Source organism: Paralichthys olivaceus, chromosome 7 (assembly GCF_024713975.1).
Source record: "Paralichthys olivaceus isolate ysfri-2021 chromosome 7, ASM2471397v2, whole genome shotgun sequence".
Classification (NCBI taxonomy): domain Eukaryota; kingdom Metazoa; phylum Chordata; class Actinopteri; order Pleuronectiformes; family Paralichthyidae; genus Paralichthys; species Paralichthys olivaceus.
Genome location: NC_091099.1, coordinates 19983828 through 20011381, shown reverse-complemented (window position 1 = coordinate 20011381; position 27554 = coordinate 19983828). Strand labels below are relative to the sequence as shown.

At 41.7% G+C, this 27554-nt stretch overlaps 3 protein-coding genes across 30 annotated transcripts in view; 2 read left to right on the top strand and 1 right to left on the bottom strand.

The window, feature by feature from the left end:
• plekha7a (pleckstrin homology domain containing, family A member 7a) overlaps positions 1-7441 on the top strand; it is a 116434-nt gene extending 108993 nt beyond the window's left edge. For 11 of the 22 annotated variants that reach the window (XM_069529058.1, XM_069529047.1, XM_069529057.1 and 8 more), the window contains 7 exons: positions 210-461; positions 2395-2463; positions 3249-3422; positions 4923-5083; positions 5379-5512; positions 5868-5908; positions 6934-7000. In XM_069529058.1, coding sequence (XP_069385159.1) covers positions 210-461; positions 2395-2463; positions 3249-3422; positions 4923-5083; positions 5379-5512; positions 5868-5893 — 816 coding nt within the window. In that variant the 3' untranslated portion in view covers positions 5894-5908; positions 6934-7000. Of the gene's footprint in view, positions 1-209; positions 462-2394; positions 2464-3248; positions 3423-4922; positions 5084-5378; positions 5513-5867; positions 5909-6933 lie in introns of all 22 variants that reach the window. The other 11 variants (XM_069529061.1, XM_020079288.2, XM_069529052.1 and 8 more) reach the window with 7 other exon arrangements.
• A 2688-nt stretch (positions 7442-10129) lies between these two features.
• On the bottom strand, positions 10130-16020 carry c7h11orf58 (chromosome 7 C11orf58 homolog). Its single transcript, XM_020078424.2, has 5 exons — positions 15837-16020; positions 14711-14794; positions 13422-13482; positions 13105-13214; positions 10130-10638 (listed from the first exon to the last, which is right to left on the bottom strand). The coding sequence occupies exons 1-5, from the start codon at positions 15888-15890 to the stop codon at positions 10414-10416; spliced, it is 534 nt and encodes a 177-aa protein (XP_019933983.1). The 5' UTR covers positions 15891-16020; the 3' UTR covers positions 10130-10413.
• Positions 16021-17862: 1842 nt separating this feature from the next.
• LOC109623493 (transcription factor SOX-6-like) overlaps positions 17863-27554 on the top strand; it is a 103820-nt gene continuing 94128 nt past the window's right edge. For 3 of the 7 annotated variants that reach the window (XM_069529070.1, XM_069529067.1, XM_069529068.1), the window contains exon 1: positions 18081-18218. The gene's annotated coding sequence lies outside the window, so the exon portion shown is untranslated. Of the gene's footprint in view, positions 18219-19529; positions 19663-27554 lie in introns of those variants that run through there. The other 4 variants (XM_069529069.1, XM_069529064.1, XM_020077992.2 and 1 more) reach the window with 4 other exon arrangements.

Sequence of the window (27554 nt, the reverse complement as noted above, 5' to 3'; positions counted from 1 at the left end):
TAAGCATCTTTGTCGTTTAATAGTTGGTCGGAAAGTCTGAACTGTCCAAAAGAAATATATGAACCACGGTTCAGTTTGATCTGGAGTGACAACACCTATTTTGGTCAGACAAAATTTGGTTCCGTCCTCTCTACTAACCACCCATCTCCTTATGTTCCCATCCTGGCACTGGCAATGACACTGTCTGTCCTGCTTCCCTGTCTCCCCAGGAGAGACCTAAGAGTGCCTTGGAGCGCCTGTCATCACCTACAGAAGCCTCGCAGCTCCCGAGCAGCCAGCCTCGAGGCCGAATGACCGCGGAGGAGCAGCTGGAGCGGATGAAGCGCCACCAGCGCTCGCTGGTCCGCGAGCGCAAGAGGAACCTCAGCCAGGGGGACCGCTCCTGCACGGGCCTCTCCACCGTCACCACCCAGCACTCCTCCTCCAGGATGACCTCCACCTCCTCTGATGCTCCGGCCACCGTACGTTACCCCCCACCCCGGCGCAGCAGCAGCAGACACAGGGAGCACCACCTTCAACCCCCCTGCTGCTAAGCCATCCTCAGTCACATAATAACCTTGCAGGAATGCTAACACGCTAGCACTGTCTGCCATGTAACCAGTGGTTGTTGACATTGGCCGCAAGCACTAACACCCTGATGAGCCGGACGTGGGTGCAGCTGGTTAGCTAGCTTGGTTAACGCTTTAAGAACAATGGGAGACAAAACGAGGGGGACTGAGATGCAATGCTTGGCTGGTATATTTGGACTGGGACAGAGTAGCTCCCTGTTTATTTTTTTAAAGGGTCAAGGGTTAAAGTAAACCTTGTTAACACTGCCCCCTAGTGGGACCTCACTGACACAATTCTGAATGTAAATCTATTGAGTAAAGGAGGGAAAGGAAGGTGTCACACTTCCTACCTTCCTCTGTTTTAGCACCAGGAAATAGAGAGAAGAGCCCATCTATGTAAATCTACATACCGTGTACTAGTACACTTTTATTTATTTACTGAGGGATATTTTCAGTATACAGTTGTACAGTTCTATTTTGTAGAGATTTGGTATATAGTACCTATAGATGAGTGGCGGAAATGTTGGGAAATAGAAAAAAACGAGTTTTCAGGTTGATGAAATGAAGTAAGAGGCAATGCTAGTGGCATAAATCATGATCATACCTCCCTGCTTTCTTTTCTTCAGGATAAATCAAAGTGCCTTTTTTTGCTGATGATCTTTTTGCCTTTGTCCCAAATTTACCTCCTTTAATCAACATTAGAATCAATGATGGTTTGTTTAACGCACATACGTCTCCACTGCAGAATCTTAGGAACGATGAAGAGCTAGCATTGAGGGAGATGTAGACAACTAAAGGACGACTTTGACATGTAAACTAAAGCTAGCTTACCGCTGCATGTGCCCCTTGGTTTCAGTGGAGGATGCTAGCAATGCTAACATGCTTGAGGGGGAAAAGCAATACAGTAACACTCAAAATGTCAAACACTTCTACCAAGATAAAATGATATAACTACATATATTGTAATTATTATTACAGGTTCACAGACTGCTATGAGATATGCCTGTAATCAAACTACATTTCCCACAAATCCTGGATATCGAAATTCTCTAACTGTCAGGAATACATAGTCTGTTATCTTCTGCCACTACATCATCCCCTCTTTTTAGTGCATATAACCATGAACCCTAGAGCTTATTTTATTTTATCTACTCCACCAGCGCAAAACATGTTTACACAGTTTTATATTTGAATTAACATCTCATTAACACAGCCTTTTCTTCTACGGAAGGTTTACTTTTGTCGTTTTTCAGTGGTTGAGAATGACATTGCCGAGACTAAAGTTGGGAGGAGAAGCTTTACTCTAATCTGAGTACTTTTTAAGTGGCCTATGCTGTGCTGTTTTATGCAATGTAAATATAGAGGAAAGGTCCGAGCAACTGGGCTGAAAAGCAATAATGAGTATGAACAAGGAGCAGACATCTTGTCATGGGAAATGTGTGTGGAAAGACAGATTGGACAGTTTAGTATGTACAGTGGCAAATCTTGACTGCTTTTCATTAAACAAATCTAAAGCTAGGGTTGGTAATCCTGGAAAAATACTAGCGAGAGCGGGATACACTTACAAAAAAATGCAACTCAACTCATACTTGGTTCTTGATGGCACTGCTGTCCTCTCCTTGTTATTCTGACAAGTATTAATCTGGAAAGCTTTTCTGCCATATTGCTTTTATCCTTCCAAAGCTACGTACAATATCAAAGAGAAAAATAGTTCCAGGAAGTTACTCAACTGAAGAGAAGAATTATAATATAGAAGCATAGAGACATGAACAGCTTATCACCAACTAATTCTGTGTAACTGGGAAGCGACGCACAACTCTTCTCCCTTTTCTTTTCTATCATGTAGAGATTTGCACTTGACAATAAAGAGTTTCCGGCTTCTGAACCTCCTCTTGGCTGTGTTCTTCCTAATCTGGTGGGGTTTGATGAATCTGTGTCTGCATGGTTTTCTTTCTCTCTCTGTCCTTTTTTGCGGGCAATTGATTCTCTTGAGCTCAACAAGGCATGGGATGCAGTGTTTCTCAGAGCATGTGAGCACGACAACAGATCAGACTCTGCTGCAGGCTACTGAAGCGGGAAGGATGCATGCATGGCTTTGATGCCCCTTGGATGGATACTCACAAGTACCGCTCACCACACACACACACACACACACGCACAATGGTGAACATTAAAGGAGAAAGATGTACAGAGACTAATCATCGGCTGCGATAATTACACATCGTTATTTCAAATGTCTGGAAAAAACGTCTTGCTCTAGTTATTCTTGGAAGCTGAGAAACATTGAACCATATTTGTCGCCTACCTGAGGCACAGCTCACTGCGGCAGCAGCGTTCCATATTTAGCCAAAAAGCCTCTGAGGTAATTCTGTATGTAGTCATTTTATACACAGCAGTGCTATTACAGATGTTAGCCCACTGCTTTCAGTCACAGAAATATGGTCACTGCTCTTCTTGTCTTCCACTGCTCCATCTGGCTTTATCTTTGCTTTCACTTGATTGAAGAGTAAACATGTTGTAAGTATGATTTTAATTAACCATCACTGATCTATAAATTACTTGGGCTGCTAATAGTGATTACAAAATCAATTAATACGACACATTTGTTCAGTAACTCTGGTGTTTTGGGATTAATTTACCCACATGCAGAACGCACATTGTTTTTCTGAGTCATTGTGTAACTCTGACTGCTCATTCTAGGTGTTTGATTGGCGGGAGGAGCGACTGGGGGCAGAGGGTCAGAGCGATGAAGGATGGAACCAAGTGAGAGAGAGAGGCAGGATTCAGTCTGATGAGTGGGTGACGTTGACGGCCACACACGTACGAGAGGTGGACGTGGAGCCGCTCGACTACGACCTGGATATCAGCCGAGAGGTAAAGCACACATCAGACGAGAAGTCAATCATGAGGAATTCTAGTGGCAGCTGATTTCAGAGGCAGTCGTTCATTGAGGACGTCACAGGATCGAACGTGTCAAAAGATGGTGATAAAAATAATGATAATAATAATAATCCTGCTCAGTTGTAATGCATCTCACTTCCTCTTCGACACCATCCATACGCTTACACAACATGGAAAGATGTACAAGTGTTATTTTCCACTTTTATGTCTTCTTCTGTCTGATCTTGTGATTACACAAAATATGTAAATCAGTTTTAGCCACATATTTGTGTATTTGCTGACCAAATGAATTCAGATGAAAGTTATAATTTTATCCACAGCCTGCCACTCATGAGAAAAGATGTACAGTACATCACTATGCTCAAGGGGATTAAATTCTCCGACTGTTTGAGAGATCAAAACACAGAGACTGTCTGGGTCAGTTTTATGAGACAGGCTTTGTTTGGAGCAACCTTGTTCAAATCCTTGTCTGGGCTTGCTCCAGAACTTTGTGCCCACATCAGTTAAAAAGCAATCACATTCGTATTTTGAAATGTTTATTGCAGCAGCAGAACATAGTGTTTGGCGTCTATGCTTCGACTTCATCACTTCCCCACATATTATTACATTAATATAAATGGGAGTGATAAACAAATATTTGTCGAGCCCAAGCAAAGGAGAGAGATGGGAAATCTTAAATAGGCCGCCAAATTGGGAGCGTGTGAATTATAGAGGGTTGTGGAGAGTGAGGCAGGTCACATGATCGGTGCAGCTTGAGTTGGCTGCCTGGACTTGCTCCCAAGCCTCGCTCCATTTATGTTTGTGTTTTAATCAATGTATTTGAAAACCCTTTAAAAAGCAAATTTTCACAAGCACGAGTTAGATATCTTGTTAATAGGAATTCTGTTCTTTTCATTTTGCATAGTACATTTTCCTGATGTTATAAAAGCTGATTTCTTGATTTGGATTATTTCATGTTAGTTATTTTTAAGGTTTTAATTTAAGTTCCACAGGTTTAGCTCCTCTGACTTAAAGGTTCAGTGTGTAGAATTAAGTGACATCCTGTGGTAAGGTTGCATGTTGCAGCTGAATACCCCTCACCTCACCCTCCCCTTCCAAACAGGAAAGAGAACCTGTGGTAAAGGTGTTTGGTTTGCCAGTTTGGATTGTGAAAAACATGGCGGCCTTCATGGAGAGGACCCTCTCCTGATGTAAATATAGTATTTAAATATAAAGGGCCCATTCTGGGGTAAAGACAACGACAATTCATACAATTTAGATGAAACACACTAGTGAAAACATCACTAGCGTTATTTTACATTGAATTTCTGCCATTAGATTCACTTTCAACTAAATCTTACACACTGGACCTTTAACGGAACAATCCCATTTCATAATCTAAAAGGGAATTCTTTAATATCATCGTGGAATTAACAGGGTATATTACCAAGCAAGTTTCATAATTCATTGTTTATCTCCACCATGGGACCACAGTGTAAATCTGTCTATCGAAATATGCAGCTGTCCAAACCACAAAAAGTTCCCATCCCGGAGCGCTACATAGAGTCTGACCCTGACGAGCCTGTAAGTCCAGAGGAGCTGGTGGAACGCTCTCGTCGGGCCGAGCGCATCAAGAACCTCCTGGCCAGATCCAGGTAGATGACACACAAATAAATACACTGGAGTAAGGTTGAGTAAGGGTGTTAATGTTTTACCACTAGGGCCATGTTAGTTTTTTTTTTAAGCCTGAAAAGTAACATATCATTGACCATTATTGACATGATCGTTCAAACTACCTCGATATTGCTTTTAAAGGACACTGACAATGAAGTAAATGTACCACTGTCCTCCAGTGGGCTTATCTTACTGATTAGTCAGTAGTTTTAGTCGTCAATACACTTTCAGAAACTCAGTTTGACAGTCCTGTCCATGTGTGCATCATCTTGACAGTGTTCAGAACATGCAGCCATCTGCACCACTAGACTTCAGTGAGCTGGACTCGGCCCTGAAGCAGCAGGAGAGGATCATGACAGTGTCCCACACGCTGGCTTCAGAGGCATCGCGCAAGAGCAAACTGGTGGCAGGTTAGTGTTCACACCCCTTCATGAACAACATGCATCCTCTTAGCTTTGACCTCAGCATCAACCTTCAAATGTACCGAATGTGGCGTCCCCTTTACACCCCAGTTTAAACAGTCCAAGACTTTACCTCAAAACCAAGTCAGCCCTCGTACAGCCTCATCCGCAGAAATGTCCAGCTCTGCGAGTGAAAACCTCCAATTAATTCTTACAAAGATATGAATACACACACACACACACACACAAACACACACACACACACACACACACACACACACACACACACACACACAGTGAATATAACATGATAAATCTGCCTTAGACTGGCATCATGTGATGTGTCGTTGTCCCTGGTGTGCAGGGCCTGAGTGGCTGGAGAGTCGGTGAGCATGTCTGGTCAAGGTATATCTGCCATTTCCCCTTCTTGTGCTGTGGATTAATCAATGTTTGTTGTCAGATCAGAACTGTGCACAGCTTACATTGTGAAGAGCCACAAACACCACTCACTGACACCTTTCTTTTTAAATGTCCCAGTGATGCTTACAAATCACATGATTCACCTCTGACAGCACATTTGTTTTGGTGTTGGGAATTTCTTCCTTGTTCATATCAAGTCAGTGTAAAAACAAAAACCTGTGTGGAGTGCTGTTTTCTTTGTCTTTAGAAAGGGCTGCTTTGGTGAAATGTGGTGACCTCTTTTTGTGTAAGTGGTGTTTTGGTGCGAGTTGTGTGTATTTGTTTCTTTCTTGCAGGTATAAGAATATATTCACACTATTCATGCACATTGGTTTGAGCAGCTCCTGTGTTTCCTGTGAATATAGCATTTTACTGGTGTCAAGCAGTCTAGACCAGTTGTGGTGATCCCTGTTTGTTTTATTGTCCATATTGGCATCCTGCAGAGTTTATACCACTGTCCCCTTATGAAACAACACTTAAATTCACTACATCTGGATTTTTGCTTAGCCCTGCACCAAATTTCACACACTCAAGATCAATGATCAATCATCAAGATCAATGAATTATAAATGATTGATAAATTGATAAATTAATCCAAATTTGGAAAAAACGATCTCATAAATTTGAAGAAAAAAAATTAATAATGCCTCCGCCCCCTGATTTGAATCTGCACCTAAATCCTCCTCCTCCTCCTCCACACAATTTCATGGAAACAGGTTGAGTAGATTTTGTGTAATCCTGCACACAAAGGTGGAGGGGGATGACAGAGGTATCACACATGTTAAATTACACAAAACTATAAACTGTTCAAAGAGACTGGGAGCTGTTTGCTCTCATGGAGGCTGCTGGAAACCTGTTAAAATCATACATTCTTATGCAAGTGAAATGTGTGGTTCATTTGCATAAACACGTCTGTAAATGAAAGGTGTGTTTGCATGATTTCATTTCTCTTTGTGTTTCCTTCTTCTCAGCCAAAGCTGCTGCAGAGCACTGACCCGCGCCACCAAACAGGAGGAAGGAGTGAAGGATCCAATCATTTCTCATCTAACCGATTCACTTGTTACGAAGCCCACTCATGTGACGAACAGCTACATCCATGTTTCTAACAGTGTGTCGAGTTGTCGTTTTTAAATAGCCCCAATTTTTATTGCTTCAGCACTTACACTGCACAGTTAAGTCATAATTTATAAACAAGTAAATTGCTCTTTTTAAAAAGAACAAAATCTACAGTTTCCTGTTCTGCAGTTTGCTCTATATTTTTCTGAGTGACTAAAATGAGTGAAATAAAAGCCTGCTCAGATAACTGCAGTAATGTTTTCACATGGTTTATTTATTATGTGGCTTATTTTTGATGGTGTTATTTCTACTGTATAGTTTCTCAACACTGTCAGCCAACGATCACGGTCCTGTCGACTTCAAGCATCAATAATAGAAATAAAAGGAAAGTCAGCACACAAAATAAATACTACATTAAACCAGCTCATTATTTGTTGTCTATTTCCTTGAAATGTCTGTTTCTCACAGTTATACAATCATTTGTGTGGTGCAGGTGCACTAACCAGAAGGTCAGTAGTTCGATCCCCGGCTCCTCCAGTCTGAACCCTAGACTGCCCCTAATGGTGTGGGATAGAAGTACTGAATGAATGTGTGTGTGACTTGTTCTGTGAAGTGCTGTGAATGGTCGATAAGACTGTAAAAGTGCTTTATAAATACAGAACATCTTACACAGCACAACATCTGTGTGACAGAGGTAACAGAGCGAGATCCGTCAGTGAAGTTAATGTCAGTGTGAGGAGCAGACTGGTGTGTGTGGCAGAAATAAGTCTCCTTTGGCAGGGACGGAGCAGCAGGAGGAGGAGCAGAGGTCAAAGTCAAGGAAAATAGGACTAAGCTGAAATAGCTAATTCATAAAAAAGATGTTTTACACAAGATATAAATTAAACTGTCATCCAGAGAGAATTCTGCAGGGAAAATGGAATGCAATGTTCAATCTATGTACATGTTTTATGCACATTTACATTTATTATGGGTATTCAAGTTTGGCACAGAGTTGATACAGACGTTCAGACGGCTGGGCGTGAAATATATTCAGGTGAGTGTTGGCGTCTGAAGATGTTGTGTAGTAGCAGCTGATAATCCAGCTCTTTCAGAGGCAGATATGGTTGAATATTATTGTAGCAGGAAGTGTATTTGCTGTGACACACAATCATTAGCCTTTGTTTTCCCCTTGATTCCTTGATAAGCCGCTCGCATATCTGTGCGCTCACCTATCAATTTGTTGAAAAGAAGAACACATTGCTACAAAGATTTCAGTTCCTCTTATTTCAAATATTCAGTCTTCAACCAGCCTTCTTCCAACAGTCTGCTAAATTCGGGGTGAAACCCTCCGTGCATTGTGAGGAGCTTCCTTGTCTTGATATCAGTGGCCTCTCTCTCTGTGTTTGTGGTTTCCTGCAGGATCTCGTGGTATTCGTCACTGTCCTGGACACCGGTTGTCTTCTGGTAGCTCAGTCCCCTCAGTTCTGATCATCTTGTAATCTGTGAATGACCTTCTGATATGTTTGCTGTAGATTCTGCGGATGTGGATCAGTTGCTGCCTCTCCTGACACACAGCTTGATGCCACCCATGTAAAGGAGGTGGCTGATGGTTGCTCCGCTCTTTGTGCTGCTCGGTAAATGATACACTTGTTGAATTAACTTTGAGTTGGCCTCTAAAGTCGTTCTCCACCGTCCTGTTGAGTTCTTGATGAAGGCACCTAGTGTCCTGTTGATGTTGTATATTCCATGTTATATATAACGCAGGATGATACACAGAATCCTATTCAACAAAAAAAGTCGAAGCTGCTGTGTTTTCATTTTGTTTCAGCTGAGACTTATTTGCTGTCAAAAATATCCAGCCTCAGTCCTCAAAAGTGAAAAACAAGTTAATCTTATGTTAGAATAAGTGTTTGATTCGGAGGCATAATAATCACAAAGGAATGAGACAATAACCTTCACACAGTATATCTTGTTTTTGTGGCTGAGTGTCAGCAGGAAATCTGCGCTGTCTCAGCAGTAATTAGAGAATAATGAAACTGGCATGTTACACTGGTGTTCTGCAGGAAATTAAAAGAGAAACCAAATCAAACATTAAATGTGGTTTTGCGTTTCAAAAAGAAAAACTAGCTCTGATGATGACGGCAGAGGATCTCAACCCTGTTCTCATTATGTTAGTTTACCTTAGTTTTACAATATATGTAGTAAATATGTGTTGATATTTTATCTGGATCAAACTGTTGAATTAGTTTTTTCTTCCGTCTCTTTATTCAAGAGTGTGCTCTTTCAGTTTGAGTGCAGGACTCAAAACCCTGCGCTTGCGCTCAAACAGCCCCTTTGGCTGTTTGAGTGCAAGCGCAGCATTTTAAAACCAATTTTTCAAATGTAGCTTTTATATGTTTAAAATCACTTAAGTTTGCAGATGAATTCTGAATGATATGGCTTTATTTGTGCACTCTTGCTTTGAGGTCCTGCTATAACATAATTGCATCCAGCTCTTTTGATAGATTTGTCTCACACACTTTACTGCCACATGTTTCTGCTCGGGGGTTTAACATTTTTATATATTTTAAAGAAAGTAAAACTTGTTTTCTGTCAAACTGCTTGGTGACTCTGAAACCCAGAACATGTTGAGCGCAGATGAAGTTAAGTCTAAAGGTTATTTATTACAACTCAGAACACACGTCTAAATGCACATACAGCGAAATTCACCTGTTCTCCTGCTCAAGGTGTTTTCAGGTGTTTTCAGTAATAATATTAAAGTGATATAATACAATTCTAAAACTGACAGATCATAATTTTTCAAGAAACGCATGAAATATGTTTGAAGTACACAAACCTGAAATAATTGAGACGTGTCAGTTATTGTCCGTTTGGCTGCACTGGTTAATATACACATAATATTTACATATATCTGCATTACCAGTTCCAATGTAAAATATATTCTATCATCTCTCAGTGAATAGTTTCAAAATACATGTCAAAATAAAATTAACAACCTCTAGAGAGGAAATCCAGAGGCCTCCTGATGATTTTAAATTTTTACATCATTTCATTAGGGTTTTCTGTTCAGTTTACATTCCCCCAGCAGAACATTCATGATACTGATCAGACTGAGAGCTTCCACGGAAATTACAGCTGAGTGACACTTCCCTTTATTGATGTTTAAACAAAGTAAGAACTGGACCATACGGCATCTAAACATGGTCTAACACAAATTAATCAAACTTAACCTACAGACATAATTTCATGACAACATGCACACCACGATGAGTTGAGTGCTTGTGTAGAGAAATCATTTCCACAGAGTAAAAGAACTACAATGATGGATCATCAACAACAGTTTAACAAATAATGTCAAAATGTACAAATTTGAGATTACAAAAAGTAACTGCTCGCTGGCCCTTCCGTTGGCCCTACGCCGACTTCACAAAGGTCATTTTGAAGCCGTGTTTTGGTTCCTCGCTCCTGCTGTCAGAGCTGCGCTCAGCCGGGTCTGAGGTTTGTTCCTTGTTGACAGGACTGGAGGCTTTGTCCTGCGCGTCTGTGGGTTCTTTTTCACTAGTGGACTTCACTGGCTCAGGTTCTTCTGTCTGATTGTCCACTGGTGGAGCAGGGAGTGAATCTGGCAGTGGCTCAGGCTGTGGATAAGAACATGAGAGATGAGATTTTCTTTCCACAAATAATCTGTGAGCGAACATAACCTCTTAAATCTTTGGATCTACAGTGATCAGCCAAATATTCACTGATATTTTTCCCTAATGAACACGAACACACACGAACACACACACACCTCAGATTATGACACAACGCAGTGTTTTAACTTCATTGTTGAAGAAAAAGCGATGCCCCGTTTATCCAGGAATATAAATATGAATTCAGCAGTTTTTTTAAAGATCAGTTCTAAGTGTGATAATTAGAAAAACATCAGAGGAGCAGAGACACTTGTTGACCTGCAGAGAAATGCACCTCAGTGCGGTGGTGCAGTTCATATTTGTCTGACTGCTGAACCGTAAACGAATCGTGAGGCTAGTGAAGGTGCACACCTCAACTGTTCACTTTTAATCAGCGAGAGGGTGAATAAAACATTTGCTTCCTGTGGCGAAGCGAATCTGCAGAAAGGTTTTGCGTGGAGTTTAACTTCGGTGAATTTTGACCCACACATTTTTTTTCATTCACGTGTGTCTGACTGTGCCCTGACTGTCATTCTTTGCCTGAAGCCCCAGCACTCATTTAAAACTGAAACTGAATTTCTGAACAATTCAGATGATGCTCTGACTATTTCAGATTGAATTTATGAACGCCCCCTTACTATCATGTTGTATCATTTAATGAACTCATAGCCTTCATAGGCAAACATACCATGAACTGTGAGCTACATGATGTCAGACTGTGCACTGCTCCACCTGTGTGGGATTAACTTTAAAAATGCAAAGGTTTTGTTGCACTTGTGCCAACAACTGCTAGAGCAGTGTCTCAGTAGTTGATGTGGGTCTGCATCTGCATATTTAAGTGAGAGCAGCCTCTCTCACATACATTCTCACACTGTAATAGAGATCTTGTACTATTTCGAACTATGCAGCATAGCTTAATAAGAAATCAAGTTCTTAAAGGTCCAGTGTGTAGAATTTAGTTATATCAGCGGCCTCCGTAGAGAGGGTCCCCTCGATGTAAATATAAAGTATTTAAATATAAAGGGCCTTTTCTGGGGTAAAGAAAACTACAATTCATACAATTTAGATGAAACGAACTAGTGAAAACATCTATATGGATTATTCTATATTAAATTTCTGACAATAGTTCCCTTTCACTTAAATCTTACACACTGGACCTTTAAGATAAAATTTTGTTACGATAAATTTTACAGAGCAACAATAAGTAGGAAATCTATTATCTTAATTTCTCCGACAACGGGAGCGATAACATCGGAGTTTATTGATACAACGCTCTTTAAGAATTTAGCCTCTGGCCTTATTGAATACCAGGCGTAGACATTTACCTTTCTATTTTGACAGTTTGTGTGTGCTCTTTGGCAGTCACACCCTATTCTGCACACAGAATTTGACTCATTGAAGACAAAATAATTGATAAGACAATTGTATTGCCTCTCTAACTGAAACTTGTTAAGGTTGAGACAAAAAGAAAACTAACGGTTAATGACCTCAAGGCTAAGGATGACCCCTCGCCATGCAGTCTGCCTTTAAAAACATTTGTGAAAGAATGGATCGCTCTATAGAGCTCACTGAATTCAAACTCTGCTGATTCAATTACTGCAGAGTTCAAAAAACCTCCTCTGGCACTAATATAAACCAGGAGCTTCATGACATGTTTTCCATGGTGTAAAGCATGACACCACTGGAGAAGTGGTAACGTGTTCTGTGGAGTGACAAATCATGCATCTCTATCTGTCTGATGGATGAGTCTGAGTTTAGCGAATGCCAGGAGAACCTGACCTGCCTGGCTGCATTGTGCTAACTGTAAAGTTCGGTGCGGGAGGGATAATGCTATGAGGTTGTTTTTTCAGGGGTTGGCTGCCGTGCCTTAATCTCAGTGAAGGGAAATCTTAATGCTTCAACTTACCAAGACATTAGGACAATTCTATGCTTCTTTGTGGGAATAGTTTGGGGAAGGCACTTTTCTGTTGCAGCAAGACTCTGCCCATAATGGCATGGTGGGGCGAGTTTAGTGTGGAAGAACTTGACTGGCCCGCACAGAGCCCTGACCTCAACCCCAGTGAACACATGTGGGATGAACTAGATCGGAGATTGCGAGCGAGGCCCTCTCATCCAACATCAGTGTCTGACATCACAAATGCCCTTCTAGGTGAATGGGCAAACATTCCCACAGACACACTCCAAACTCTATTAGAAAGCCTTCCCAGAAGTATTATTATACCTGCAAAAGGGGGGGGACCAACTCCTTATTATTGCTTATGAATTTAGAATGGGATGTCATAAAAGCTCCTGTAGGTGTAATGTGCATGTGTCCCAATATGTTTGTCCATATAGTGTATCTGGTTTGAATAATATCCAAAATCCATACAGATATGTTTAATCTACTCCTGATTTTCTATTTGCCCTCTCATCCTGGTCTGGAGGAATCCTCACCTCACTGAATCCCAGGCCGCAGTGTCTCCGGTTCCGGCCGGACAGTTTCCCATCCATGCCCTGCTGGTACTGCATCTCCAGCTGCTCGTTCATCTTCTTATCTTCATTCCCTGCAGAGGAGACACCAGTCACAGCAGGCACACCCAGCCATTACAGGCCTATCCATGCATGGATGGATCTGTACGGCGGATGTGTAGTGGGAGAGCCAGGTTAATTGCACTGGGCTTAAGGATGAGGCAACATGGGTAAGTGGCATGGCAGAGTAGTTGAGTTTTGAAGTTTTTACTCGAGCACAACAAATGACAAATGAAGCTTACCACTACGGAAGTGGGAAGTTGATTTGTGGTCACCGATGATGAGGCGTCCTGTGTGTTCTTTCTGTAGAAGAGAAACATTCAGTTTTCATATCATCTGTCACAACTCCTGCAAAGGTTATCGTGACAAACTAAAGAAACTCTATTATCATTTCATTATTGATGTGAACTGAATTCAAACTTTGGCCTGGGCCGATAATCAATAAATCAATTAATCGCACAATAAATTAAAATGGACTCGATCATTTTGCCGGCCTCGATATATCGCCATGTGCACTCGTGTTTGTTTTCCTCGTCTCTCGCCTCCAAGCAGGCCGGATGACAAGAGGGTTCACTCTGTGCTCGGTCTCAGCACCTGGGGGCGTTTGTTGTGGAATGAACGGAGTGAACCCTCTTGTCACTCATCCAGTCTCTGTGGGGGGAGGCGGGGCCGCTAGCATTAGCCACACATGCTACACACACAGAGTGCAGTGAGTGAGCGTCGTGCGGAGCAACGCGAGGAGAAAAGATGATTGTAAAGCCAAACGCCACAGCCCCGGTGTGGGGATGTTTCGGCTTCAAACCGAATGAGCAAGGTGAGCCCATCAACACGGACGAGCCAGTTCAAAAGTGGTGGCAACACAACAAAGTTGCATGCCCACATAAAGCACAACCACCTGATCCAGTTTAACCAGCGGGGGAAACAAAGTGCAGCTCGAGATGCAGAGCCTTCGTCCCGACAGTCAACACTCACTGAGGCGTTCGGTCCACGAAGTAAATATAAACGGAACAGCGCAGAATGGTGTTCGCTCACAGAAAGTGTAGTTCACTACATCGCTAAAGAAGTGCTGCACTTTAGTACAGCTGAAAAGCCAGCGTTGAGAGAGATGCTGCAGAAGTTTGACAGATAGAACGAATTGCCTGCGAGAAAATAGATGTCACAAACGGCCTTAATGTTCAGTATTTATTGGAGTGCAATTTTGTTTATGGAGACTTGATAAGCCATTTTATTTATTGTCTTGGTTGTGTGTGGTTTTATTTTGAGTGCTGTTTTTGCTAACAGAGACTGAGAGTCCATTTTATTTATTGTTTATTTTATTTATTTAGGATATTTAATCGCTGAAATTACAATTACAATGGTCAAACACACTGAGAAATAAAAGTTTATTGTCTTTGAAAGGGTGTGCATTATTATGATATATTATCATGTTGACAATAATATCGTTTATCGGCAATAATTCGTGGGACAATATATCGTCCAGCAAAATGTGTTCTCGTCCCAGGCCTAGTGATCTAAAGTATGCAAAACAAACCTTGCCCGCACCCATCAACCGTAGGAACTTTTGTTTCCTCTCATTGCTTCCCAGATCAGCTGATGCCCACTGGGTAGAGCCATCCTGCCAAGGCAAAACATCATGAAGAGTCAACAATTCCACCAAAAACATGCCGCTCATGAATATGCAGTTATATTGTATATTAATTTTGCATATATACACTATTTTTACATTGCAGTGCAGGCTGTTTTCTAACAATGAGGGCTACTCATCCAGTCTCACACCGTCTGGGAGTGACACCAGCCAGAAGCGGTTACTATCATCTATTGCAGGTATGTTAGACAATATTTATCTTTATTAAAATGCACAATCTGTGTGTCACAAATCAACTGGGAAAAGAATACTCTTTATATAATAAATGCAGTCTACTTTAAGATGTTTAAATGATCCCACATAAGTGTGGAACTGTGAAATATCTGCAGGGTAAAGCCCATGAAAGGAGTCACTGAAGTTATGGAAGACAAAGATCTTGAAGAAAATGAGAGCATGAAAATTCAGACATTAGATGAAGAAGTAAGTAAATGAGTAGAAAACTACAAACTATAAACAAAACCCTCATTAAGAGACTGACACTACACTGTCTTAGCTTTAGCTAGCTGTTCCTGCTAACATGTGTGGTTGGTGCAGTCACATGTAACCAGGGCAGTGACCTGTTTCTTATTTGAAATATATTTTAGGAATTAGCACAAATAAGATGTGAAACATTTTGCACAGATTATATATATAACTGATGAAACCGTGTCAATGGTATTATTTACATTATTTATCGATGTGTTTAGTGTAAGTAGAGTAAATGGCTGATAATATTTGATAGAATCATTACTCCTTGCTATAAAAACACTTGATTTAAAGATAAATCACTAACGGCTTATCTTAAATCGACTTGACTCAAACTCATACAATGTGTGATATGTGGAATGCATTAAGGGTTTCAGCCACATTAAGAAAGACGAGTAAACTTTGTCCAGGACCTAAAAAAGAAACGAGGTCAGGTTTCAAGATAAAGCTCCAACGTTAGCAACCACGCTAACATGATGCCAGCCTCGTCTAAGAAACTCGTAGCTTTCTCCTGCGGATTATTCACAGTTTGTATAGTTTCACTCACATCACTTGGAGAAGCGGGTCGTTTAGTTCCATGTCTGTCCTCTGGAGAACTCATGATGAAGGAAAGCTTCAGTAAAATATCAATAAAACACCATATCACCGAACTAGCACAGGCTAGCTGGGTTTGTCAACAACGCTGTGTCGTCTTCTTCACTTGTGCTGCAGACGAGCCTCTCTGCTGCCGCCCACTGGTGGTCCGTGATACAACAGTACACTCGGTTGTCAGTTTATTAGGTACACTTTGCAAAAATAGCAAAATTGACTGTCCAAATTGTGTGATTTTATTTTTTTAAATAACTCACTGTTAATAACGCCTGTATGTTTGAACTCCACTGTGCAGAGTTTGACACTGTGAGGGTGTTTTCACATCAGCTCACTTTAAAACGTGACGTTGAGAGACCCGTTCCATCATAGTTCAGTGTAACTTGTTCCATCATAGTAACTTGGACTTATTGCCTCTCGAGTATGAAAACTGAGAAGCGACTTTGCAGTGAAGTAGGAGACATCTTGTGTCCAATTTTCTGGAAATTTTGTTGAAGAAAGAGCTGATGTCATTTTAATGAGCACATTTCCAGTAAAGACACAAGTGACTTTAATGACTCAAAACATGTGGGAGGGATCTTTAATAGAACAGTAAAGTAGCCTAATCCAATAGACCTACTGCTTGGCTCAGAATAAATATCCTCGACAACGTGTCATTTAAAGGAAGGCAAAGGACAATGAATTATCTGAGATTTCAATAACCATCTAGAGAAAGTTAGCTTTTTAAAATTGTTATTATGATTGTTATTATTATTATTGTTATTAGTAGTAGTAGTGATTACAGGCTTCGCCTTGGTATTTGGAGGATGCAAGGTCTTGCAAAAAAAATATTAATATTTTTGGCAAATTAATAAACAGTAGCCAGCAGTGGAGGTAGATTCAGTATAGCCTCGCGAGGAGCATAATCAAATCAAAGCTTAAATATTGGTATTCTTTTTCTATACTCCCATACCACAGTGTAAAATTACCCTCCACTTGATGACCTGCAGTCAAACCACCAAAAGGTGGCGTGAGAGTAAATGTAATAAAGAGTGAGCCCAGAGGAGCTCACACCTCTGACAAGACAATAAAACTAAACCTTTCTACAGCACAGGCTTGCAGAAGAGTTTATGTATGACCTGAAAATCTTCCTCAGTGAGTTTAACAAGCTGTGTCCCACCAAACGGAGGCCTCACATTATATGTTCCTGTGCTAATCTGATAAAATAACAACATTTTCTGTGGCAGAACGAAGATTAATCACACTTATATTGGCCATAATGGAAAAGAGAAGGCAGATATTTTTTAAATTAACAGACTTTATCTTGAATTCAATCCTCACGTTAGACTTAAAGGATGGAAATAAATGTTTCAATGATAAACAATCAATGGTGAGAAATGAATCACATGTGCGAAATATTAGCAGACAGGAAACTTTGAACACATTCATTTGCTTATTTGTGTCCACAAATCTATTTTATGTTTTAAATCCATCTAAGACTCGCTCTTCATTAGTGCGTTTTCAATTCGAGTGATTTCTGACACATAAGCAAATATTGGTAAGAAAATGTGTGTCCATAACAAAAGATAATTTTCATTTAGACTAAACTGCTGCAGGCGCGCATACACAGAGAGAAGAGAAGAGACAGAGGTGAAGACAGTTTGTTGAACTGATTAACACTGGTGACTATAAAATGTTTTATATTTGAATGGATAATGAGTCACACAAAGAAAGTGACTCAGACAGACAGATAAAGTGTGTATATACTTGGACTTATATATTTATGAGAACCATTTTGAGCCTAGACCTACGGACCGAGGACATTTTTGGAAAGTGAGGGCATTTTTCATTTTTTTACCAATGAGTGTCCTCAATAAGAAAGAAGTACAAGAATGTGTGTGTGTGTGTGTGTGTGTGTGTGTGTGTGTGTGTGTGTGTGTGTGACAGAGAGAGAGAGAGAGAGAGAGAGAGAGAGAGAGAGAGGAGGGGTTATCCTGCCTCTGCCTCTTTACCCGACACTGCCCCACACTCTCACTTAACCTCCACACACTGCTGGACGGGAAGTAACTTCACTGACTTTAAACGCACACGCATCCTCCAGATGACAGCTCCCGGGGCTCAGCGACTCTTCTGACACCGACGTCGAGGTGTTTTCTTGCACCTTGTGATCCTCGGCGGAGCGCAGACGGAGGAGTTACCAAAGTCCCTGACACGCTCCAGCAGCGATGGTGACTTTACGCACGGGATTTGAAGGCTGTTTGAACTGACTCCTCTTGTTTGGTCTCTGCGCTGAAACTCTTGTCGCCGTCGCATCGAACTTTTGCAAGAAAGACGCAGCGAGGATCGATTTCGTTTTTGTAAGGTAAGAGAAAAACTCCTGTTGCATCATCAGAGCAGAGTGCGCTGCTCTGCGCCCGGGACCGTGAGCCCGGCGCGTCCTCCGGGCAGCTCGCTGTGAGAGTCGGTTATCTCAGCTCCTGCACAACAAACAGCGATGACAGCAGCAGATTGAGGCAGCATCAGTGTCGTTAAACCTGCACTGTGGCTGTGATTAGACTCAGGTCGCTCCACATGGCCCAGAATTACACACTCCAACTCTGCTTTTAAGAAAAGTTCTGTAAAAGTTCGCAAAAATATCACGTGGAGATATTTATTAATATTATAACTGAAACTAAAATCATTGGTACAAAAACTCAGGAACATAAGTCTGTAATAAAATGACTATTCAATTATTTAATGAATATTACAGCCTTAATATTATATGCGTATTTATTGTGTGACGAAAGTAAAGTAAAGTAATGTTCTCTTATAATAACCACTGTTACACGTGAAAGGCACTCAGAAACCATGTGGTGGACAGGTTTGAAACTGAATTACATATTTATAAAGAACATTTTTTAAATGTTCACTTCTTCTCGTTTTAGAGTTTATGCTAGAAACATTATAAGGAATATCATTCAAACATTTAATCTCTGTTACTGAAAAGCACACAGATATGAACATCAATCTGATTTTGTTCATTAATTAATTGTCACCTCCTTCAAGTTGAAGCTTTTTAACCATGAACCCCAAATAAAATGTTTTCAGGATTAATTTCAGACATATAAAGATGCAGTTAAGGAGTTTATTATGAAAAAGGAAAGCAGAGGGTAATCCTGCGTTTAATCGGGGTTCATCCTCCCACACATCCCTGTCGTGCGTTAATAACAGAAGTGGTCCAGCGGTTGTGTGGCCCCAGGAAACGGTTCAATCATCTCAGAAAACATTTAGGATACCCGAGGAAAGAGTCTGTGAAGCAAATAAGCAGTGCATACAGTCATTAAAAACTTGTTTAAATAAGTTCCATTTGCGTGTGTGTGTCTGTGTGTGTGTGTGTGTGTGTGTGTGAGAGAGAGAGGGTGAGTGTGTGTGGTGATGGTGTTCGGTAGTTTTCCCTTCGGCCACACAGCGGTAGCCTTCTGCCCAGAATCACGGTCCTCTGTGGTCGCCGTGCGCTTCCTCAGCTCCTCCAGAGACGCACATTTCTCCGTCTGTGCCCCCCACCCCCCACACACCCATTCACATGTACACCGGAATACAATCGAGGAGAAAATAGAAATAGAGAGGGTACAACAGCGGGAGGAAGAGGGGGCGTCTTTAGGGCCCGAGTTAACTTTCCCACCCCTGGAGTTCACGGGGACTGACCCTGCAAGAATGCGTGAGTCATGCGTTAAAATAGACCCGGAGTCCTGACGCGCGGATCCACGGGGGAGACAATACTGGGGGAAACAGTGCAGAGTCCCAGCACGGAGTAAAGAAATCCTTCTGTAAGTTTCTATCCTTTACCTTCACCACTGCCTCTCTTCATGTGCCATCGTTCAAAACAGTTTGCACCGTGCGTCTTCACTTTCTGGTCGATAAAAGCTGTCAGCTGCGCAGCCTGAGAGACAGAGTGATAGACGGAGCTGCTGAAGTGAATTTGCGGGTGTGCAGTGAACTTGAGCCATGCGTGCATGGGCCACAGTTTCTTTACCCCGGGCCTGAGGAGCCCGCTGCAGCCCGGACAATCAGTTTGCTCCCCCGGGTTCACGGTGAGGATGTGACCGGGGGTACGGGAGGACAAGGCACACGACAACGGTCTGGCTGAGACTGATAGAGTCACTTCAGGGTGTTCCCCGAATTAAGAGCCACACTACACCTCCGAGATAAGCCGCTGCTCGCCTGCAGATAAGGAGCTTTTAAACAGAGCGAGGAGAGATGACACTCACGTGGTAAAAATGAGTTTGAAAGAGAAAACGCAAAGTCCGGATAATTGTCTCAGTGATTTCGGAGACATTGGCCTGTATCTCAATCCCTCGCTGTGTTTGTCAGAGAGGATGCATCAGCCTAATTGTTTAACGCATCCACATTTTTTGTTTGCACATCAAATCTCTCCTCTGTTCACAGTTGTAATTGCCGCAGCTTGACAGATCCTCCCGTTACCAGTTTGGACCTGCCGTGCCGCGGCCTTTACGCAGTAAATCACAATTTCCAACAAGTTTTTTAATTGTTTGGACTGTGGCAGAACAATTTATAGACCACCCCACTCTCCTCTCTTCTCCTGCAAGTGAGAGTGTCTGTCTGAAAAACAATCCGAGCAGGAGGCAGGGGGTGGGGGGTCGTTGAAGTTGATCTCCTATGGCATTTTGTTTTGAGCAGGTGCTGCGGGTTGAAGTTCCCTCATAAGGTAAAGGGGCATTAGAGTGTCCAAATGGCAGACTTATATATAGGCTGCCAATTCAGCACATTGTCCCGGGACTGCATGTGTCCGCGCTCTCTGCGCTGTGAGACCTGCAGCTCTTTTTCTTTTTTCTTCTTTTTTTCTTTCTCGTTTCTCCTGTGAGGATCTGCTGCTGACAACAGGCGGCCGAGCCCGCAACGCACAGCGGTCGGTCACTGTGTGGTCCCACAGAGGGTCTGCCACTGAGCCGTGCGTAAAATGCGCGTCATGGATCATCATTTGAATATTTGAGATTTAAGAATTAAAAAAGGGGATAAAATGACAAACGATGCACATTTTTAAAATAACAGATTTAATTCCATAATATAAAAAAACTAATTAACAGTTAAAGTTAGAGGCTAGTTTTAAAATGATGATTGTATTGATTCTTGTCGTTTTTTTCTGATTTCTTATAATAGATATATTACATTTTCTGATTATAATTCAAAAGTTCTGCTTTTGTTCTTTTCCAGCATCAACACAAGTTTTTCTGTCATTAAAAAAAATCACTACAACAAATTTATTTTAAACTCAAATTTGAAAATGTCATTATGAATTTATTTCATCGACTCCACCATCAAGCCTTGAAAATGTGCAGGCTGGTGTTAATGTAATGCAAGGCCGACCTGGAGGATCTGATTCTCATTCTTAGGAATCTAGCCATCGCCCACATGTTATTCTAATGTGCCACATAAACTCCTTGGACCCCAAGAGGCCTTCTCCTCATGGTGTGGCGCAGAGGGACTATTAAGTGGCAGAAAGAGAGAACAAATGAAAAGATTAGCAGATTTGACAGCTGAGAGAAGAAGATGAAGAGTGTGTGAGGAGAGGGGATCTGAATTTTGAGATGAAGATTGTGAGTTTGCCATTTATCACTCATCCGTAACAGCTTGATATGAAAGAAATAAACAATTTCATTTCAGTTTTTTAGGATGCTTCATGATTTCTAACACCCCCCCCCCCCCCCTATAGATACTGTTATTTCCATTTCCACTGCCTATCAAGCTAAATTCCACCTGACCGTGTTGATGACGATTTAAGTGATTCCACATGTTTTATTTTTTTGAGGATGTCATTCACCTTCATCAGAAAACCATCGCTCCTCCATATTAAGCCTGTAGCTGATCTGGGGACTCCTAATTATTTGTGTTTGGACTCTTTGAAAAAGACACCAGTCCCCAAATTGGACATGTGTTGTACAAACACAAATTAAACATTTAGCTCTAAGTATTTCTCCCTGGGTCCTAAGTGCATATTAGTCAGCCTATACTTATCTTGGGCCCAACGGCACACCCAAATTGTAGTGTTGCTGCTGAAAAAGAAAGGTTGAGGCCCCGACAGAATGAGCACTTGAAGCGCGCTGGCAAATGCCCACAAGTTTCTCAACCACAATGCAAGCTTAGGTGTGTGTATGGACAGTGTTTTTTTGTGGGCTCGTATTTATGGACTTTTGGGTTGTGATTGTAAAGAAAAGCAGTACTCTGTGTGTCAAAGTGTGCTCCTGTGCAATTGCCATTATATTCAGAGCTTTTTTACATGTGTTCTACAGTAGAGTGTGTTTGTGTGTGTGTGCAGTCTGTATGTGTGTTTTTGTTTGTGTGCATGGCCTTACCTGTTTGCATGTATTCATGCATGTCCTTCCAATTAGGTGATAAATGCATGTTTCTCTCTCCGTTTCTCTCACTCCCTCTATTCTGTGTGTATGTGTGCGTGCGTGTGTGCATGCACACCCTGCTGCGTGGGCGTACTGCTCTGTGGATCTCTCCTCTGTTCTCCACCACAACATAACCTTGGAAACAGCTTCCTCCTTTTTCCCGGGAGCGGAGAATAACAAGACACCACGTTTATTCTTCTCCGTCTTCTCTTTCAATGGTCGGGGTAACCTACCGATTCTCCAACACCTGCTCCCCACCGTCTAATTACAAAGGCCAGGCTGAGAGCTCACCTGACACACCGGCTCCTGGTGACAACAGCTCAGCCTCAACACAAAAGTTCACACCGACTCCTCCATTTATTTTATTCTGCATCTTTACAAACATTATGTAGGCATCGCGGTGGATCTTTGTCACATGAGGCTTTAGGGCGGCTCACGTTATACGGTTGATCTTCATCGGCCCTTTTCTCTCTCTTTTCTTTGTGTGTGTCTGTCTTGTCGTGTGTAACACTGACAATAACTATCACATCCTTATATGATTTACAAAGACATTGTTTGCACAAAACCTGTAACAAATGACTGCTACACTGTTAACACAAACCTCGCATCCTATTGTCAAAAACAAGGGCTGGCTTGAATCCATATTCGACATACGTGATTGGATATTGTCTGTAATGTTATTTGTTTCTGTTTTCCCTTTGTGTCAAACAATTTGGCACATTATTCTCTTTGCTCTCATCCACTTTTTCCTCTCAAATGGAAAAACTCACGATCACACTCTCTGTCGACGCATCACAGAGCGCTGCCGTTTATCTGGTTTGCTCCGAGTCGTGCCTATGATGCAAAACTAAGTGATGAACAGCAAAAAGACTCAGGCTTTACTTTTTCTCTCGTTGTCCTACTTGCTGCTCCCCTCCAGTATTTGAAGCCCTCGGCAAACATTTGCACATTGACCTGACTGTGCAGAGGAACCGCGTTGAAGTAAAATAAAGCATCCCACTGAGGTGGCTGTAGACAGGGTTGGAATGAAATGACTTAAACAAAACCACATTTAAATCTTCTGAAGATCTGTGAAACTGGATCCAGTAAAGTATAGAGGCCATTAAGTGGAAAAATGGTTTAGCAATGAACCACTAAGTTATACATCCACCACATGAAGTCATATCCGGTTTAATTAATATCTGTGGTTTATGTAATGTGGTATAGTTTATTAGTTAATCAATAGTAAAATTTAAATAAAGAGAAGATTGATTTACCGGCAGTGTAATATTCTTACAAGATCTATTGTTGACCTTGAAGAAATATTTTTTCCCCCCAGAGAAACATGGTTCTGAAAACAAAGAAAGAAGTGTTTTATTTCATTTTCATTGTAACTCCAAGTAGTCCATATCATTATTAAAAGACATAGCCCAGGCTAGTTTTTTTTAAGTTAAACTTGATGGACATCTAATCTTTGCCAAACGCAGCCTCCAAAAGTTGATTCTCTGCTAATCTGTGGACATAAATTACAGGATTAAAGTGCTGTGGTCGGCCTCTCTGCCTCATCCAGTCAGGTCACTGCGTTTGGTATTTCTAATAAGACTACAGGGTGACCGGGGGACTGACACTGGTGCTCCGGTGGCTCTTGATTTGTCAGTTAGTCCTGTGGCCTTGGACTTCAGCAGCCGCAGCAGCAGATGCTTTGGCAATTACACAGCTCCAGACGATTTTACAGAAGTGGGGAATCACATGTGAGCACGTCTGAATGTCCAGGAGCTCATGTTCTCTGTCAGTGTGTCGTCCTACCTCCTGTTTCGTCACCAGACTGAAGGCATGGTCGCATTGAAAAATGAATGACATTAAGGTCACCTCAGACGTCTTCATTTAAATCTCAAATAAGGGCTGGAAAAAATGTCTCTCTTCTTTCACTGAAACAAAAATGCCATCAGGGACTTTCATATCGAATAACAAAACATAGTTTCTTTTTCTTCTGCTTATTTCACCTTTAAATAGACATAAAACAAAAATCTTTCTCTGAGCCATTGTCTATTCTTGAAGTATTTGTGTCACTGTTTTTCAGGGTTGAGTTTCATTCATTTTACCCACAGTTCAGAGCGTTTCAGCAGCCCAGATTCAAAGAGGTGTTTGTTTGTGTGGAGCACAGTTTTTTTTGGAGCGTTTGATATATTTTGTTGAGTTTAGAGCGGGCCAGCAATGAGTTTTTTTGTTTAAACCAAAGTGTTATTCAGCAGCTCCTGAGGTTATTGTCTGTTAATTGAGAATAGGAAGATACACTCCATGGCTCTTGCACGCCCAGAATGGTGATGCATTTAGAAAATAAGACTCCACACAGAAGTTTTCCTATCTCAAGTTCATGAGGAAATGTGTATTTGAGAAATATAACTAATCTAAGTAACTGCCCTAAGATGAATCCTAACTTCAACATTGACTGGCAATGTACTTAGTATAATGCAATGAGTCAATATAGGCACAGAAGTGTCATTAGCAAACATCTCTTGGTTTGTTTTATCCTGAACCAGATGGGTGGGGTTTGCTGCATAAGACAATATGAGTGCCTGACAGTTTTTACAATCCAATACAAGTGTTTGAAGATAGAATTATTCCTCTTTTGTGCCAATTATATCAACCTGACTCTCTGAATTGCCACAACATAAACCCCACCCATCTGGCACTCCCTGCAGATTAAAACGAACAAAAAAAATACTATTTGCACCAACTTGTGATAAATGTCTGCATCTGATGTTGCACGAATCACCTTCAGAGTATGGTCACCATTTCACACTTATGACAAAGATTTTTTGTATGAGATGTAGCTGTTTCTTTGTTTTGAACTCCCACCATGATTACTTGTTTATCCGAGGACAGAAAAGAAAAAGGTAATTTTGCTGAAATGTTTGTGGCTAAGAAAAGGTCTCCTGTGCTGTTCTCATGAGCCTCTCGGAGGCCGTTTCGTGGCTGCTGCTGCTGAAAGCAGTAGACGCTGCTCTGACTGACAAATCAGAACCACACACCAGTGTGTTTTTGTGCTCTGCCTTGGACAGTGTGCACACACACGCGTACTGTGCAAGGACACACATGCTTTCTAAGATGAACACAAACACATTTCATAACAGATAAGAATAAACTGAGGGCACAGTCACACCTACGGTATCTCGCTTTGTGTGGTTGTGGTTCTTCATCCTAACCACAGAAAGGGAATTTACATTAGTTCTTTTATTCAGCATATGATATTTTTAATTTCGTATCGTGCAGTCATAAACAGCCTGATACTGGTGCATTCTCATTTCATTCAAAGATAGATAGTAACTGGAAGATGTAAAAGCCTGAATAAGAAAATGGAACGGAGGTCTCTAACCTTCAAAATAGAAGTTGTCTGGGAGACAAGTATCTTATTTCATTTAAATGTAAATGTACATATATATATAATGCAAATCAATGGTGTATTGTCATTAGATCTTGGTTAACGCCTAAGTCCTCATGCACCAAGGTTGTAACACAAGCTTTTTATTAAAAAGCCTGATAACCCAGATGACATCACTGTGACACCATCAGGCTTATTTTCTTAGGCTTGTCACAGCTCCTCCTCGTCATCATCATTAAACATCAGGCGTATTCCTGCCAGGTAAGATCATAACTCTTTATTGGTAATAAAAACAAAGCTGTCACTCATAACAAAGTGCACTGAAGATTTCTTGGAAGACAACTCAGACCTTTTCCAGAAATCTGTAGAGAACGATGTGCGTGGAGTTGTTCTTGTGGGGCTAAACAAAATGAAATATATTCATGAAAAAGAAAAAAGAAACGCAAACAAGCCTGGTGGTTTTGTACTCAGAGCTCATATTTACATTGTATTATTAGATTCCTCTCAGCTCCTCCCACCTGTAGAACATCACCGTCTTCTGAAGGCGGGCGAGCTAACTTTCACTTTACCACTCGTAGCGGTTTAGAGAAATGGGGAGTGGCGGCGCGGCTCGGGGTGCGAGGCCTCTGAAATGACCCTGTGGTGAAGCAGTGAGTGCCAGGATAACATGGTCCCACCCACCAAGCCAAAGCCCAAATCCAATTGGTCTTTAGCCAGCTTGTCTACGCAGGGCGTTGTCATGGTTTCCTGGCCCCAAAGAAGTCTTTAATTGAGCCGTTGTCATCATGAGATGGTGGTGAGCGTATGGGTTCACAGTGGAGAGATAAAGGCAACAGTGGAAAAAAGGAGAAAGAGAGAAAACGAGGGAGGCTGAGTATCGACGATGTGGCTCAGAATAGACATGCGACGCTTGACGGACAGCTCTGAGAGCAGCCAGTCATCATGAGACTCACACATCAGGTTCATTCCCTGTATCATGAAGTTCCCAGGGCTCTAACGCCTGGGCAAGTATTCATAAATGACATGCTCCTGACATGCTCCTGGATCATGTCTATTTGTATATGGTATGCTATGTTCTGTACACGCTACTGGATTAGCAGGAGCGTGGAGCGTGGTGTTCAGTGATGATGGGCGTGCAGAGGAGTGGCACTGGTCTTGGGTATCACGCTGACTGGGATCAGACCTCAGGTTTCCTACATGTAATCCGACACTTCAGATGGTGGATGGACGGCAGCATCGTGGCCTGCTGGCATTTGTGCCCCAAGGTTTCACACACAAGAGGACATTATACTTATAGCAGTAGCGCTGTGTGTGCGTGTGCTCTTACGCAAGCCCTGTGAATCCACTTCATGGCGCCCAACTTTTTCTGTGCATCTAATGTTTAGCACAGTTTTTGGGAGCAAACTTATAGATTTTACTGTCCAGTCTGAGATGAGACTATATTGGACACAACCAATTGGGTCAATCATATCAATCATATCTCTGTATAGTTAGAGGTAGCTCATTTGTTTTGGCTCGCAGCCGATGTGTAACCAAATAAAATGGCCCTTTGCCACGGTCAAGATTATGGTTCCCTGCTGGAGCGGCTGCCATGGCAGGAGGGAAAATCGCTGCCTCAGCAAACTGTTTCGTCTCATTCTCAAGGAGCTTACACTGTGTGTCCCTGTGTAATGTGGGAAACATACTGTACGTAGGCTGGCCTGTGATGTCAATTGTTATTGCTGGAGGCCTGCTATAGGAAAAATCTCATTTGCCTTCTCTAAAGCACTGTAGTGAAAAGGAGCTTATTTCATAAAGAGGTTATTGTGGCTGCTGCGGGGCATGCTGTGTGTATGTGCATATGTGTTTGTGCGTGTGAGTCTGAAAGTGTCACTATACTTTGACCCATACATTGTGGATTTCACGTGTGTTTTTTCTCACATTTGTGCAAGTTTCAATGGACAAT